General features: G+C 43.9%; 1 protein-coding gene across 3 annotated transcripts in view; it reads left to right on the top strand.

The window, feature by feature from the left end:
• The window catches only part of LCA5L (lebercilin LCA5 like), a 43,100-nt gene extending 31,938 nt beyond the window's left edge, over positions 1 to 11,162 (top strand). For 2 of the 3 annotated variants that reach the window (XM_056559678.1, XM_056559677.1), the window contains exons 7-8: positions 5,088 to 5,151; positions 10,507 to 11,162. In XM_056559678.1, coding sequence (XP_056415653.1) covers positions 5,088 to 5,151; positions 10,507 to 11,057 — 615 coding nt within the window. In that variant the 3' untranslated portion in view covers positions 11,058 to 11,162. The remainder of the gene's footprint in view (positions 1 to 5,087; positions 5,152 to 10,506) is intronic. The other variant, XM_056559679.1, reaches the window with a different exon arrangement.
• Positions 11,163 to 16,452: the final 5,290 nt, after the last annotated feature.

The raw sequence follows: 16,452 nt of genomic DNA, 5'->3' as shown, positions 1-16,452 counted from the left end.
TGGAAGGATTAAGATTTTTAAATAGAAGTCATTTACAAATCTGTTCAACTTCCTGGCATCAGTTGATTTAAAAAAAAAAAAAAAAAAAAAAAAAAAAGGTTTTCACCGGAGTTTCCCTTTAATGATTTTATAATGAAAAGTTCAGCAACTTCCCGATATATTCGGTGCTTCAATTCTTCTGCATTTTCAAGATCCCTGCTTGCTGCTAGTGAATGGAAGCGTTCATTGTTGATATTCAAAAACTGAATACTGAAAGGGATCAGCAGAATTGCTCTTAAAAGGGTTACTCCGCCCCTAGACATCTTATACCCTATAAGAGGGATAAGATGTCTGTTCACGGGGGTCCCGCCACTGGGAACCCCCGCAATTTTGGCTGCGGCACCCCAGACATCCGGTGCACGGAGCAAACTTTGCTCCGTGCCGGATGACTCTTGATGTGGGGCGGAGGCTCGTGACATCACGGCCACACCCCGTCAATGCAAGTCTATGGGAAAGGGTTTGATGGCCGCCATGCTCTCTCCCATAGACTTGCATTGAGGGGGTGTGGCCGTGACATCACGAGCCTCCGGCGCTGCACCCGATGCTCTAAATGAATGTCGGGTGCAGCAGGGAGATTGCGGGGGTCCCCAGCGTCGGGACCCCCGCGATCAGACATCTTATCCCCTATCCCTTGGATAGGAGGGGGTAAGATGTCTAGGGGCGGAGTACCCCTTTAAGTTTTGGGTCTACATCTCCAGTATAAGGGAAAAACGGTATCCTAACGTACACGGCAATGTGGTCTATTTCCCGAACATACCTTTTTTTTTGTTGTTGTTGTTTTGTTTTTTGTGATATCCTGACATATACATCACAGGTTTGATAAGCAGTACCGCAATAATTTAACCTTTTTTTTTTTTTTTTTTTTTAACAAAAATTTGAATAAGTGCACAACTGCAATACAAATCCCAGTAAAATTGTGCTCTTATTATGGCATATCAGATTCGCCACATGGCTATTTTTTGGGCAGTTTTCGGCCACATGTCAGATGGGAGTCAATAGGGAAATATGAAACAGCAAACCCACTTGGTGTTATTTTACTCCATTGGGCTTTTGTTTTCTGCTCAGTGGCAATTTTTAAAAATCGCAGCATGCTGAGACTACGGCTTTTTTTCAGGAATTTAGAAGTTTTTTCTCCCATAGACTTCTATAGGAGGGGAAAAAAATGACAAGAAAAATGCAATGTGATGTTTTTTCCCCCAAAATCTGCAACGCAACTGTCACCAGATTTTACCCCCTAAAGCTATGCACGGTATGTGAAAGCTGCTTAGGCCTCGTTCACACTGCCGTCGGGGTCTGTTAGGTGGAGCTTCGTCGGCAGATCCATTAAGTTTAGCGGAGAAAAAAACGGTGCAAGCACTATTTTTTTTTCTCCACTAAATTCCTGTAAAATTACCGGATCACCAACGGGCGCCATGCAAGAGAATGGGGGTCGCCAGGACCCAGTAGTAGCCGTTTGCATCTGACCCGTTTTAGGGTCCCATTGGTTGAAGAAGAAAAAAAAAGCCGATCTGACCCTTAACGGGTCGGATACAATCGGCAATGTGAACCTCGCCTTAGGCTGCTTTATCAGTGTCTTTATGGTGCTTAAAAATTGTGGTTTTGTCTAGAGTCTTGGGTGGACGTGACCAGGGGCTCGCAATTCCTAGTGGCCTCCATGTTTCTTTTCTTTACCTCAGAACTCGGCCCACTGTGTGTTTGACACCCAGGTCCACAGTCCATCCGGTATCAGAGTTTCTTTTACGGCGCGCGGCTGAAGAGCTACCTGCCTATAGGGTCTGGACTTTCCATCACATCGCTGGCAGTGTATGAAGAAAGAAGAGGAGAACACTGTTGTATTGGAGGCATCGGGAGCGAGCGATTGCAGCTGTGACAGCTCACCACGTGCAGTAGAAGAGACTTTGATGGTGCATGCGCCGAGGACTTGTCTGCCAATCACACAAAGAGCCAAGCACTGACATAAAGGAGAGAGGTGTGAAAGCCCTGGGGCATTGTGGACCTCTGACCACGCCTACCTGACTATTGCCGACTCCAGTATGGCTGCAATACACTACTAAGCTTCTTGCATATACTGGGCATAGTTTTAGGGGGTAAATTCTGATGATAGTTGCGCTTTCAATAGAAATTCTTGAGTCACGTGATGAATGAATCACATGATTTGTCATGACAAAAACACAGAGGGAAAAAAGACTAAAACCCACTATTTTTGAAAAAACACCACAAAACTACATATTGGGAGTGCAAAATGAGGGGGCAGAAATAGGTTGTGATGAAACATAGCCTGATACACAGAGTTGCAGGTCTAATAATATTTAAAGAGTACCTCTCTTGATCTTGTTAAATTTTATAATCCTCCCAGGTCACTGCCCCCATCATAATAAACTACCCCCTGCCTTTATTTTTTATTATTTTTTCCTTTTCTACCTTGATATTTCTCTGTATTTTCTGCTCAGTCTCAGTCAGATTCACAGACTGGGAAGGGGCGTTCCCCAACAGGCGTGACATCATCTGAAGCCATAGAGGGGAGAACTTCTGCCCTCGCTCTGCTACACACAGCCCAGAGCAGTTCCGTATGTGAGATGAGCTATGATTGGCTAAGGCTGCACACACTCCCCTAAGCACTCCAGACTCCATTTCCTGATTTTGGACTTCTTCCAGGCCAGCAGGAGTCCAAAGTCTGTGCTTTAGGGGGGAAATGTGCTCTGAACAAGTAGGGAGACACCTATTAGCAGCTTTTTTAAACACAAATAAAACATAAAAAACTAAATTTTCTTTAAACAAAGTACATTAGAAAGATTTTTTATTCACCATAAGGAGTGCAATAGCAAAAATATGTTTTAATGACAGTGCCCATTTAAAGGAGTACTGCAGTCTAAGACACTTATCCCCTAGCCGTAGTGTCTGATCGCAAGGGGTCTGAATGCTGCTACCACAGATCTTGGCATCATGTGGATGTTACGGTGACACATACCACCCACCTATACATTGTACAGACAAAGTCCCCTCGTTCATGGCAGTGGGATCCCCTAATGGGATTTGGTCTTAATCCAGTTGATCATTCATAACCAACAATCTTACATGATTATTACAACATTTGGCTCTAGCTTTCTTTTTGCCCCACTCCACTATACAGCATTCTAAATTCTAAAGTGGATATTCCATAATATAGTGTATGTTATATTGTTAGGATAACTTTTACCACAATACAATACATTTCTTACCGAAAATCCTTTACAGTACTATTACCTTGCTCACACATTCTCATTGACCTGAGCATACAGTCACCCCTAAGTGGAGCTCAGCGGTTGAGGTCAGTGGAGCGGGATAAAGCTGTATGCAATGAGCTCCCCCTAGTGTTGACTTTGCAGAGAAGCTGCTTGAGCCGTTCTCTTCCAGTCAAAATCTGCTGCAGTTTTGCCATGCTGGTATTAACTGTGCATTTTTCTTTACCGTTGAAACATATAGCATAGGGTCACATGTGCCATATTTAACTGCGTGTTTAGTGCTGCGTATTTTGCTACCCGTTGACTTTAACCCCTTAAAGGGGTTCTCCGGTGCTTACACATCTTATCCCCTATCCAAAGGATAGGGGATAAGATGCCTGATCGCGGGAGTCCCGCAGCTGGGGACACCCGTGATCATGCACGGGGCACCCCGTTTGTAATCAGTCCCCAGAGCGTGTTCGCTCGGGGTCTGATTACGGTCGACCGCAGGGTCGGCGGCGTGTGACGTCACGCCTCCGCCCCGTGTGACGTCACGCTCCGCCCCTCAATGCAAGCCTTGAGGCTTGCATTGAGGGGCGGAGCGTGATGTCACACGGGGGCGGAGGCGTGATGTCACACGCCGCCGGACCTGCGGTTGACCGTAATCAGACCCGGAGCGAACACGCTCCGGGGACTGATTACAAACGGGGTGCCGCGTGTATGATCACGGGTCGTCCCCAGCTGCTGGACTCCCGCGATCAGGCATCTTATCCCCTATCCTTTGGATAGGGGATAAGATGTGTAAGCACCGGAGAACCCCTTTAAGAACCAAGCCCATTTTGGCTTTAAAGGGGTACTCCGCTGCTCAGCGTTTGGAACAAACAATTTCAAATGCTGGAGTCGATGCTGGGAGCTCATGATGTCATAGTCCCCCCCCTCATGATGTCACGCCCCGCCCCCTCAATGCAAGTCTATGGGAGGGGGCGTGATGACTGTATTTTAAGGGGTACTCTGCCAGAAAACATCTTATCCCCTATCCAAAAGATAGGGGATAAGACGTCTGAATGTCTCATTAAGTGGGTCCCACCGCTGGGAAACCCCGCTATCTCCGGGCTGGCAGCACCGACGTTCATGACATCACGCCTTGCCCCCTCCATTCATGTGTATGGGAGGGGGCATGACGGCTAGTACGTAGCTATCACACCTTCTCCCATAGACATGAATGGAGGGGGCGTGGTGGCTGTAGTCGCCAGTCATCTGGCACGGAGCAGAGTTCGCTCCATGCACCGGATGACTGGGGTGCTGCAGCGGAGATCGCGGGGGTCCCCAGCAGTGGGACCCCTGCGATCTAGCATCTTATCTCCTATCTTTTGGATACGGGATAAGATCTTTACAGCGGAGTACCCCTTTTGAAATAGATTGGGATATCACGCTAATAGTCAGCACAACCTGTGGCTCTCCAGGTGTTGTAAATCTACATCCCCCATCATGCCCTGTCAGCACTGAGAGTTGTAGTTCAGCTAGAGAGCCACCAGTTTGGGAAGTTATAAGTCTATATTTTCCAACCGGATGTCTCCAGCTTTGTAAAACAGCTGGAGGCACTCTGGTTGGGAAACACTGGTCTAAACTGTGAGCTCAATACCTATATATATAGTTTATAATTTAGACATACAAAGAGGTAGCCTACCTGAATAACATTACAAACTGAAAAAACTACTTAACCAAAAGACCATTGTTTATACAGGCGCTTTAGCATGTGTGGCAGCATCATTACTTAGCTTAGCTACATTATTTAACAATTTCCACATAAGTAATGATATATTGTGTCACACATGAATATTGTTACAGAACATTGAATCAGAGAATGACAGCATGAGAGAGGAAGACAATAATCCTCAGATGACCCGTGAAGGTGAGTGTCAAAACAACCATCGGCCCATCTAGTCTGCCCAATATCTGCCTAAATATTATGAATAGTCCCTATCCCTATCTTATATGAACAGCAAGGGAATAGAGAGGGCGCTACCTAGCGCATTACCACTAAAAACAAGGGTGAACAGAGGTAATTACAATGCTCACCCAGATTGTTACACTCGCCAAGTGTAACAATGGAAAAGGGCTTGTGTGTAAGTATGCCGGCAGCCGGTCCACCTTCGAACAGATGCACAAAGAAACAAGGAGCCTCCAAGGAGGTGGCGGACATCAAGAGGCGCTGGACACACTCGGAGGGTAAAATCCACTTTAATCACCCATCATGCAATGCGTTTCACAGATTATCTGGCATTTTCTATTGTCTTGTTCAATCCTCCTGGAAATAAAGTACCAAGTGGAGAAGAAATAAAGTGCCTGCCGCCCGCCACCCAACGTTTCACCAATGAAGGCTTCTTCCGGAAGAAGCCTTCATTGGTGAAATGTTGGGTGGCGGGCGGCAGGCACTTTATTTCTTCTCCACTTGGTACTTTATTTCCAGGAGGATTGAACGAGACAATAGAAAATGCCCGATAATCTGTGAAACGCATTGCATGATGGGTGATTAAAGTGGATTTTACCCTCCGAGTGTGTCCAGCGCCTCTTGATGTCCGCCACCTCCTTGGAGGCTCCTTGTATCTTATATGAAGGGCAGCCTCATTCTATACCTGTCTTATATGAAGGACAGCCTCATGCCTATAGCTGTCTTATATGAAGGACAGCCTCATGCCTATACCTGTTTTATATGAAGGACAGCCTCATGTCTATACCTATCTTATATGAAGGTTAGCTTTACGCCTATCCCTACCGCAAAAGGAAAAAAGAAATCACTGCATAAAAAGTGCACACCCACTAGAAAAATATCACAAATATAAATATCTTTATTATACAAAATTATATTAGCCAACACATATACATAGAATATTAGATGAGACGACAAGAACATCTAGAACCAATTAAAATCTCACAAAGTGAACAAACCACAACTAAGGAAGGGGCCATGAATCCCCTATCCCCACCTGCCCTGCACAATAACACAAATAATAGTAGCTCCTATAAAGATGCTGTTACGCCGAGCGCTCCGGGTCCCCGCTCCTCCCCGGAGCGCTCGCAACATTCTCGCATTTGCAGCGCCCCAGTCAGACCTGCTGACCGGGTGCGCTGCAATACCTCTCTCAGCCGGGATGCGATTCGCGATGCGGGAGGCGCCCGCTCGCGATGCGCATCCCGGCTCCCGTACCTGACTCGCTCTCCGTCGGTCTTGTCCCGGCGCGTGCGGCCCCGCTCCTTAGGGCGCGCGCGCGCGCCGGGTCTCTGCAATTTAAAGGGCCACTGCGCCACTGATTGGCGCAGCTGGCTTAATTAGTGTGTTCACCTGTGCACTCCCTACTTATACCTCACTTCCCCTCCACTCCCTTGCCGGATCTTGTTGCCATTGTGCCAGTGAAAGCGTTTCCTTGTGTGTTCCTAGCCTGTGTTCCAGACCTCCTGCCGTTGCCCCTGACTACGATCCTTGCTGCCTGCCCTGACCTTCTGCTACATCCGACCTTGCTCTTGTCTACTCCCTTGTACCGCGCCTATCTTCAGCAGTCAGAGAGGTTGAGCCGTTGCTGGTGGATACGACCTGGTTGCTACTGCCGCTGCAAGACCATCCCGCTTTGCGGCGGGCTCTGGTGAATACCAGTAGCAACTTAGAACCAGTCCACTAGCACGGTCCACGCCAATCCCTCTCTGGCACAGAGGATCCACCTCCAGCCAGCCGAATCGTGACAGATGCCCACAAAAGGAATCAAAGAATATATACTAACACAATAATATAAACGCTAGTACCAAGAGAGAATAAACAAAATAAGGTAAGTATAATAAGTGGCAAACCACAGCCGAAGGAGCAGGAGTATAGTGGTGCAGGACAGGACAACCAGGACCCCATGCGTTCCGTCACTCCATAGTGACTTCCTCAGGGGCGTTGTGGACAAGATATGTGGGTGTGCACTTTTTATGCAGTGATTTATTTTTTTCTTTTGCGGTATTGTACTTTTAGTGTCGCTGTCAGTAGCACCCCATTAATTTCTATGTTTGGTTGAGCCCTCCCCCCCCTTTACTCTTTTTCACAATTATGCCTATCCCTATCTTATATGAAGGATAGCCTTATGCCTATCCCTATCTTATATCAAGGATAGCCTTATGTCTATCCTTATCTTATATGAAGGATAGCCTTATACCTATCCCTATCTTATATGAAGGATAGCCTTATGTATATCCCTCTCTTATATGAAGCATAGCCTTATGTCTATCCCTATCTTATATGAAGGATAGCCTTATACCTATCCCTATCTTATATGAAGGATAGCCTTATGCCTATCCCTATCTTATATGAAGGATAGCCTTATACATATCCCTATCTTATATGAAGGATAGCCTTATGCCTATCTCTATCTTATATTAAGGATAGCCTTATGTCTATCCCTATCTTATATGAAGGATAGCCTTATACCTATCCCTATCTTATATGAAGGATAGCCTTATGCCTATCCCTATCTTATATGAAGGATAGCATTATGCCTATCTCTATCTTATAACAAGGATAGACTTATGCCTATCCTTATCTTATATGAAGGATAGCCTTATGCCTATCCCTATGAATATACACATACGTTGCTTATGTACACATTATATACGATATGTACAATTTTCTTTTCCTTTCTATGTTATATTGCTATTTTCTTTCTTATTATTACTTTGTTTTTCTCATTTATTGTAAAATCTGAAAAACCCAATAAAAATTATTTTAAAACCTATCTTATATGAAGGATAGCCTTATGCCTATCCCTATCTTATATGAAGGATAACCTTATACCTATCCCTATCTTATATGAAGGATAGCCTTATGCCTATCCCTATCTTATATGAAGGATAACCTTATACCTATCCCTATCTTATATGAAGGATAGCCTTATGCCTATCCCTATCTTATATGAAGGATAGCCTTATGCCTATCCCTATCTTATATGAAGGATAGCCTTATGCCTATCCCTATCTTATATGAAGGATAGCCTTATGCCTATCCCTATCTTATATGAAGGATAACCTTATGCCTATCCCTATCTTATATGAAGGATAGCCTTATGCCTATCCCTATCTTATATGAAGGATAGCCTTATGCCTATCCCTATCTTATATGAAGGATAGCCTTATGCCTATCCAATGCCTAAACTTCACTGTATTTGCAGCTACCACTTCTGCAGTAAGATTATTCCATGCATCCACTACTCTCTCAGTAAAGGAATACTTCCTAAAGATCCTGCAGAAACCTTTCCCCTCTTATATAACACTATGTCTTCTATATAACACTATGTCCTCTATATAACACTATGTCCTCTATATAACACTATGTTCTCTTTTTCTCCTATATAAATCTTCTCTTCTCCTTTACCGTGTTGATTCCCTTTATGTATATAATAGTTTCTATCATATCCCTCTGTCTCATATTTTTTCTATACATGTTAAAGGGGTACTCCTCCGCCCTGCTCGTGACATCACGGCCACGCCCCCTCCCATAAACTTGCATTGAGGGGGCGTGGCAGTGAGTATTCCTTTAAGGTCTTTTAACCTTTCCTGGTAAGTTTTATCCTGCAACCCGTGAACTAGTTTAATATCTTCTCTTAACTCTATAAAGAAGAAAGAAGGTTGAATGTTTACTTCGGTGAAAGCTATCACATGTGTATGGGTACCTTATGTAAATGTGGGCCAATGATTTTTTAGGGCTTTATAAAGAAACCTGCATCCAGAAAATGTCCAGGTGAGTGCAGGTTTGGGTCACGTTCCCAACCCCCATACTATATAGCAGCTTGTCAGCAGCTCTTTCGTCATTTCAATAACTTTTAAGAGGACCCTTAAGCCCTCCAGACAGGTTTATTCATTTAGTGTTTTCTGGGGGAAAAAAATTATAACAATAATAATATGGTGCTTGGGCGGAAATGAAAAAGAACTATACTTACCTAGCCCCAGTCCTCTGCTGATCCCCCACAGCTTCCATTCGGCTCCGTCCGTTCCCCCAATCTTCTGTCTTCCAATCTTATGTCTTCCTTCTGCTTCTGAGACAAGAACTATGTGCAAGACCTGTCTGCTCAGCCAATCACTGCTTGCAGTGGTGCCCCGTCCCTGCCAGTGATTGGCTAAGCAGGCAGGTTCTGCACCAAGCGTTTATCTCAGAAGCATCCCGGAAGAACATAGAAGATTGTTGAACCTGCAGAGCCAAAAAGGAGGGGTTAGGTAAGTATTGCTTATATTCCCCACAGGCACTATATTATTTTTCACAAAACACTGGATAAACCCTTTAAAGGGGTACTCCGCCCCCAGACATCTTATCCCCTATCCAAAGGTCAGATCGCCGCGGTCCCGCTGCTGGGGATCCCCGGGATCCCTTCTGCAGCACCCCCGCTATCATTACTGCACAGAGTGAGTTCGCTCTGCACGTAATGATGGGTAATACAGGGGCCGGAGCATCGTTACGTCACGGCTCCGCCCCACGTGACGCCACGGCCCCCCCTCTCAATGCAAGTCTATGGGAGGGGGCGTGGCGGTCGTCACGCCCCCTGCCATAGACTTGCATTAGGGGAAGGGCCATGATGTCACGAGGGGCGGAGCCGTGATGTAACGATGCTCCGGCTCCTGTATCGCCTGTCATTACGCACAGTGCAGTAATGATAGCGCAGTGCCGCAGCAGCGATCCCGGGGGTCCCCAGCAGCGGGACCGCGGCGATCTGACATCTTATCCCCTATGCTTTGGATAGGGGATAAGATGTCTAGGGGCGGAGTACCCCTTTAAGTAGATTCTTGATAAAATAACACAGTTGAAACGTCTTTCCTTAGAACTGTGGGTTGTGCTGTTTCTCTGTTATTCCTCCTGAAAGTGTTTATAAAAATTAAGGACAGGGCATTACCATTTCCCATGTGAATAGGTTGTGTCCCAATTTAGTCTGACAGTGTCCAATCAGAGCTGACAGTACCAGACTAGAATAGAAATACCCCCCTATATCAAGGGGAAATGGTAAGACCCAGTTGTCAATTTATTCATTCATTTCTAGGAGGAATAACAGTGGAACAGCACAACGGAGAGTTCTAGGAAAAGCTGCTCCTCAATTGGTATATAGGCAATACACGTATTTTAAAAAACAGACATTAGCGTCAACAGGTATCAACTGTGGTTGTTGGGGGACCATTTGCAACATTATTTCTATAGTTTAGATGTGGATCAATTTTTTCCTCTTACTATACTAAATGTTTTTGTTAATTTCAGAGGCCGCAACACATGACGTCTCTCAGGACCAGGCTGACTTTTTGCAAATAGATGGAAAGTATGAAGAAGAAGACAATGACGCAGATAAGCCAAGCAGGTTATTACTAGAGGAAGATTTGGAGCAAGAGGACATAAGACATTACGAGAAGAACCAGCAGGAAGACGAGGGAAATAAAAATGAAATAGACTCCGGAAGGAAAGTGGAGTCCAGCGATACCAGATCTTTCCTCCCCAGGCTCAGTAGACGTTACATATTCACTGCCGCCACAGAGAACCTTCACCAAGGCTTCCCGGCAACCGGGCCCATCCCCAGCTTAAGTAAAGCCCATAGTTGTAATAGTCTTAAACGAGACAACAGTCTTGGTCATAAAGAATTATCTCTGCCAAAAATTAAGGCCGGCAATTGTAAAGAGAAAAAGGAGGAACGTCCAGATGTCTCTGTGAGCGACAGAAAGAAAACCCTGATGGAAGAACTCTTTGGACCTAGGTACGGGGTAAAAAACAGTTTTTCAGGTGATTTTGTAACTTCAGGCGAAGAGTTTAGTTTATAGATTTGGGTAAGTAGGTATTAGAGTAAACCAAACCAAGAAGGCCATGGCTTGGCATCTGTTCTATCTGTTATAGACCTTTCATTTTGTTTAATAAAATATCTACAACCCGAATCTAAGTAGAGACTTTATGTTATCCTAAAAAATGAAGTTGTTTTTTTAACTATCCCAGTGGTCAGACCTCATGATCATTACGACAGTGGTCCATTGTCCCCTGAGGGAATAGAGCGTCAGCGCACATGCTCAGCAACTGCTCCAGTCAATCTCTATGGGAGTCCAGTGCCCGGCTATGTTTGGAAGTCCAATAGAAAGTGAATACAGCAGGTGTCAAGCATTAGCACTGCCGCTCCATTCACCCAGGGGACAATAGACCTCTGATCTTGGGATTTATGGGGATCCTAGCTATTCGTCCCCTACCGATTAGCTAGTTATCCCCTATAAAAAATTATTACTCATCCTGACCTGATCTTGAAACACAAGGAAAGCCCTCTTAACCAATCACTGGCCACGATGGTGATCCTTCCCAGCCAATAGTTTACAGTCATTTCTTTGTTTCGATAGGACCAGGAAGTGAAGATGAGCCCAGACCTGGTTAGTGCTGGAACAGTTAGGAGCTGGTCTAGAATTCTGAGGGTGCCGCATGGACAGCCTAAGGTGCACCTCTGAATAAATCCGGTGTGGGTGAGAGGGGCGGTGATTAACTTAAGACCAACGTATGGATATGCCATTCTTGGTATCTTCTCCTCAAAGTATTTACAAAATGGTAATCAAAGGTTTGCCAAACCCACACACAAACAAACACGATTTTACAGATTACGTGAAAGATTTTGAAATGAAAATGTATTCCATACTTAAAATTAGGAGAGAAAATATGTGGCAAAGAGTGGTTCTTTTGGTTTATCTTCAAAACAAAAAAATTGGACATACCGCAGGGCCTCTGTTGTAATTTGGATAGTTTTGCTATGGGGATTTGCTCCTGCTCTGGACAGTTCCTGACATGGACAGAGGTGTCAGCAGAGAGCACTGTGGTCAGACAGAAAGGAAATTCAAAAAGCTGCTGATAAGTACTGGAAGGATTAAGATTTTTAAATAGAAGTAATTTACAAATATGTTTAACTTTCTGGCACCAATTGATTAAAAAAATATTATTTTCCACTGGAGTACCCCTTTAAGGTCCACGGGACTGTAGCAGTCTATTCACACGGCAGAATTTCCACTTAAAGGGGTATTCCGGGCAAAAACATTTTATCCTTGATAAGATGTCTGATCGCGGGGGGCCCGCTGCTGAGACCCCCCGTGATCTCTCTGCAGCACCCGCATAGAATGCGGGTGCTGAATCTCCAGTTTCGGAAACCTCTGGGTTTCCGGGACTGGGGACGTGACGTCACGCCACGCCCCCTCCATTCAGGTCTATGGGAGGGGGGCGTGACACCCCCCCTCCCATAGACATGAATGGAGGGGGCGTGGCGTGACGTCACGTCCCCAGTCCCGGAAACCCGGAGGTTTCCAAAACTGGAGATTCAGCACCCGCATAGAATGTGGGTGCTGCAGGGAGATCGCGGGGGGGTCTCAGCAGCGGGCCCCCCGCGATCAGACATCTTATCCCCTATCCTTTGGATAGGGGATAAAATGTTTTTTCCCGGAATACCCCTTTTAAAGCCTACAAACTTCTATGGGATTCCGTACTCCCATTCACACTTCTGAATTTCCACTTGTGGAATTCCACTAGCGGAAATTCAGAGGAGTTAATGGGAGTGCGGAATCCCATAGAAGTTTATGGGCTTTAATTTGAGGCGGAATTCCGCAAGCGGAAATTCTGCCATGTGAATAGAACCATACCAACGTTCCTGAAGGTCGCAAGAGGAATATTAAAAGTCGAAGAGACAGATAATACGAATGGTATTCAAAGAGTGCAAAACAACGTTCAAAGACCCTAGAGGTAAACTCCAAGGTTAAGGTCCATCACTGTCAGATCGCACCATCCATCACTGTCAGATCGCACCATCCATCACTGTCAGATCGCACCATCCATCACTGTCAGATCGCACCATCCATCACTGTCAGATCGCACCATCCATCACTGTCAGATCGCACCATCCATCACTGTCAGATCGCACCATCCATCACTGTCAGATCGCACCATCCATCACTGTCAGATCGCACCATCCATCACTGTCAGATCGCACCATCCATCACTGTCAGATCGCACCATCCATCACTGTCAGATCGCACCATCCATCACTGTCAGATCGCACCATCCATCACTGTCAGATCGCACCATCCATCACTGTTTAAGTCAAAGTGGACTTAATGGAAGTTGACCGAGAAGAGCACCATGGTAAAAAAAAAATTGAGACTGGAATTTGCCAAAATGCATATTAAAGGGGTATTCCAGGATCTTTTTTTATTTGACTATGCTACAGGGGCTGTAAAGTTAGTGTTGTTCATAATATAGTGTCTGTACCTGCAGGTGATGGTTTTCTCACAATTCTTATGTGATTTTCGCCCCAATATTTATTTTTAACAGCATACAAAATTACTCATGTCTCGAATTTCCCAGGTTGCAGTGCATCAAGACCTGACATCACTAGTCAGGTGATCAGAGGGAGCCTATCCTGCTTCAACTTTGAAACAGCTGTAGGCTCCCTGGTTAGGTCCCCTGATTAGAAAACACTGTGTTTTAATGGGTGCGGTGGCTCATGTGTGGGAGGGAGGAAAGTGACCTCAAACTTTCAAGCATGGCACTGTGGGATGTGTAGTTTAGAGAACAAAATGTAACAGGAAATGCCCAGTTCTGGCAGGTAAATATTAAAATCACCTTATGGTGGATAACCCCTTTAACAAGCCACAAAGCTTCTGGGAGAATGTCCGTTGGACAGAGGAGAGGACAATACTAATACTGACTAAATCCGTAATACTGAGACTAATATTACCTATAATACCAATATACAAGGAGGAATTTTATCATACATATCATACTTATTACCATGATACTGTTACTGACTAAATCCTGTATACTGACCAATATTACCCAAAATACCAGTATACAGGGAGGAATATTATCACCATACATACTAGCATTATACTGTTACTGACCAATATTACCAATGATACCAGTGTACAAGAAGGGATAATATCTCCATACACATTACCATCATACTGTTACTGACCAAATCCTTTATACTGAGACCAATATTACGAAAAATAACAGTAAACAAGGAGGAATATTATTACCACACATATTACTATCCTACTGTTACTGGACAAATTCTGTATACTGAGATATACAAGAATGAAATATTCCCCCCACACAGTGCAGTCTACACTGCTCTGCAGACCATAAAGGTGAGTACATACAGTTAAATCAGGTGACATCTTCTCTAATTGGAGTTGTTCACTTTCCTTCACTTTTCTTTTTCATCCGGTCAGGCGGAATTTTTTTTACTATAACTAAAAAAAAAAGTATTGCTGTAATTGTAATAACCCATAGAATAAAATGATGTTACTTGTACAGCACAGTGAATGGCGTTAATTTAAAAAAAATAGTTAAATTAAATAAATAAAGACAAACTCACGCAAAAAAGTACAACTTGTACAAAGTAAAAAAAAAAAAGCCCTCAAACAGCTAAGTCGATAAAAAATTATAAAGTTTAACCCCTTAAGGACTGAGCCCTTTTTCACCTTAAGGACGCAGCCCTTTTTTTGCAATTCTGACCACTATCACTTTATGCATTAATAACTCTGGGATGCTTTTACAGATTATTCTGATTCCGAGATTGTTTTTTCGTGGCATATTCTACTTTAACACAGTGGTAAATTTTTGTCGTTACATCCTTTCTTGGTGAAAAATCCCCAAATTTCATGAAAATTTTGAAAATGTAGCTTTTTTCTAACTTTGAAACTCTCTGCTTGTAAGGAAAATGGATATTCCAAATAAATTATATATTGATTCACATATACAATATGTCTACTTTATGATTGCATCATGAAATTGACATGTTTTTACTTTTGGAAGACACCAGAGAGCTTCAAAGTTCAGCAGCAATTTTCCAATTTTTCACAAAATTTTCAAAATCAGAATTATTCAGGGACCAGTTCTGTTTTGAAGTGTATTTGAAGGGCCTCTTTATTAAAAATACCCCATAAATGACCCCATTATAAAAACTGCACCCCCAAAGTATCCAAAATGACATTCATTAAGTGTGTTAACCCTTTAGGTGTTTCATAGGAATGGCAGTAAAATGAAGGAGAAAATTCAAAATCTTCATTTTTTACACTCGCATGTTCTTGTAGACCCAGTTTTTGAAATTTTACAAGGGGTAAAAGGAGAAAAAGCCCCCGAAAATTTGTAACCCAATTACTCTAAAGTAAGGAAATACCTCATATATGGATGTCAAGTGTTCAGCGGGCGCAGTAGAGGCCTCAGAAGGGAAGGAGCAACAATAAGATTTTGGAGAGTAAGTTTTTCTGAAATGGTTTTTGGGGGGCATGTCACATTTAGGAAGTCCATATGGTGCAGAACAGCAAAAAACCTCTAACATGGCATACTATTTTGGAAACTACACCCCTCAAGGAACGTAACAAGGGGTACAGTGAGCCTTAACACCCCACAGGTGTTTGACAACTTTTCATTAAAGTCGGATGTGTAAATACATTTTTTTTTTTTCACTAAAATGCTGGTTTTCCCCCAAATATAAAATGTTTGCAAGGGGTTATAGGAGAAAATGCCACCCAAAATTTGTAACCCCATCTCTTCTGAGTATGGAAATACCCCATATGTGGACGTCAAGTGCACTGCGGGCGCACTACAATGCTCAGAAGTCACATTTGGCTTTTGGAAAGCAAATTTTGCTGAAATGGTTTTTGGGGGGGCATGTCGCATTTAGGAAGCCCCTATGGTGCCAGAATAGCAGAAAAAAGCACATGGCATACTACTTTGGAAACTACACCCCTCAAGGAACGTTACAAGGGGTACACTGAGCCTTAACACCCCACAGGTGTTTGACAAATGTCTGCTAAAGTTGGACAGGAAAATGAAAAATTTAAATTTTTTTCACTAAAATGCTGATGTTACCCCAAATTTTTCATTTTCACAAGCGGTAAATGGAGAAAAAGCCTCCCAAAATGTGTAACCCCATATGTGGGAATACCCCATATGTGGATGTAAAGTGTTCTGGCGTTTGACAGATCTTTGGGACAGTGGGCTGTGCAAATGATAAATTATATTTTTCATTTTCACGGACCACTGTTCCAAAAATCTGTCACACCTGTGGGGCGAAAATTCTCACTGTACCCCTAATTACATTACGTGAGGGGGTGTAGTTTCCAAAACACACATGGCCTTCAATTTCGGACACATTCTCTCTCCAAAATCCCAATGGCATTCCTTCTCTTCTGA

Source organism: Hyla sarda, chromosome 2 (genome assembly GCF_029499605.1).
Source record: "Hyla sarda isolate aHylSar1 chromosome 2, aHylSar1.hap1, whole genome shotgun sequence".
In the NCBI taxonomy this organism is placed as follows: domain Eukaryota; kingdom Metazoa; phylum Chordata; class Amphibia; order Anura; family Hylidae; genus Hyla; species Hyla sarda.
The sequence above is the reverse complement of the archived record's forward strand: the minus strand, read 5'-3'. Positions and strand labels throughout refer to the sequence as shown.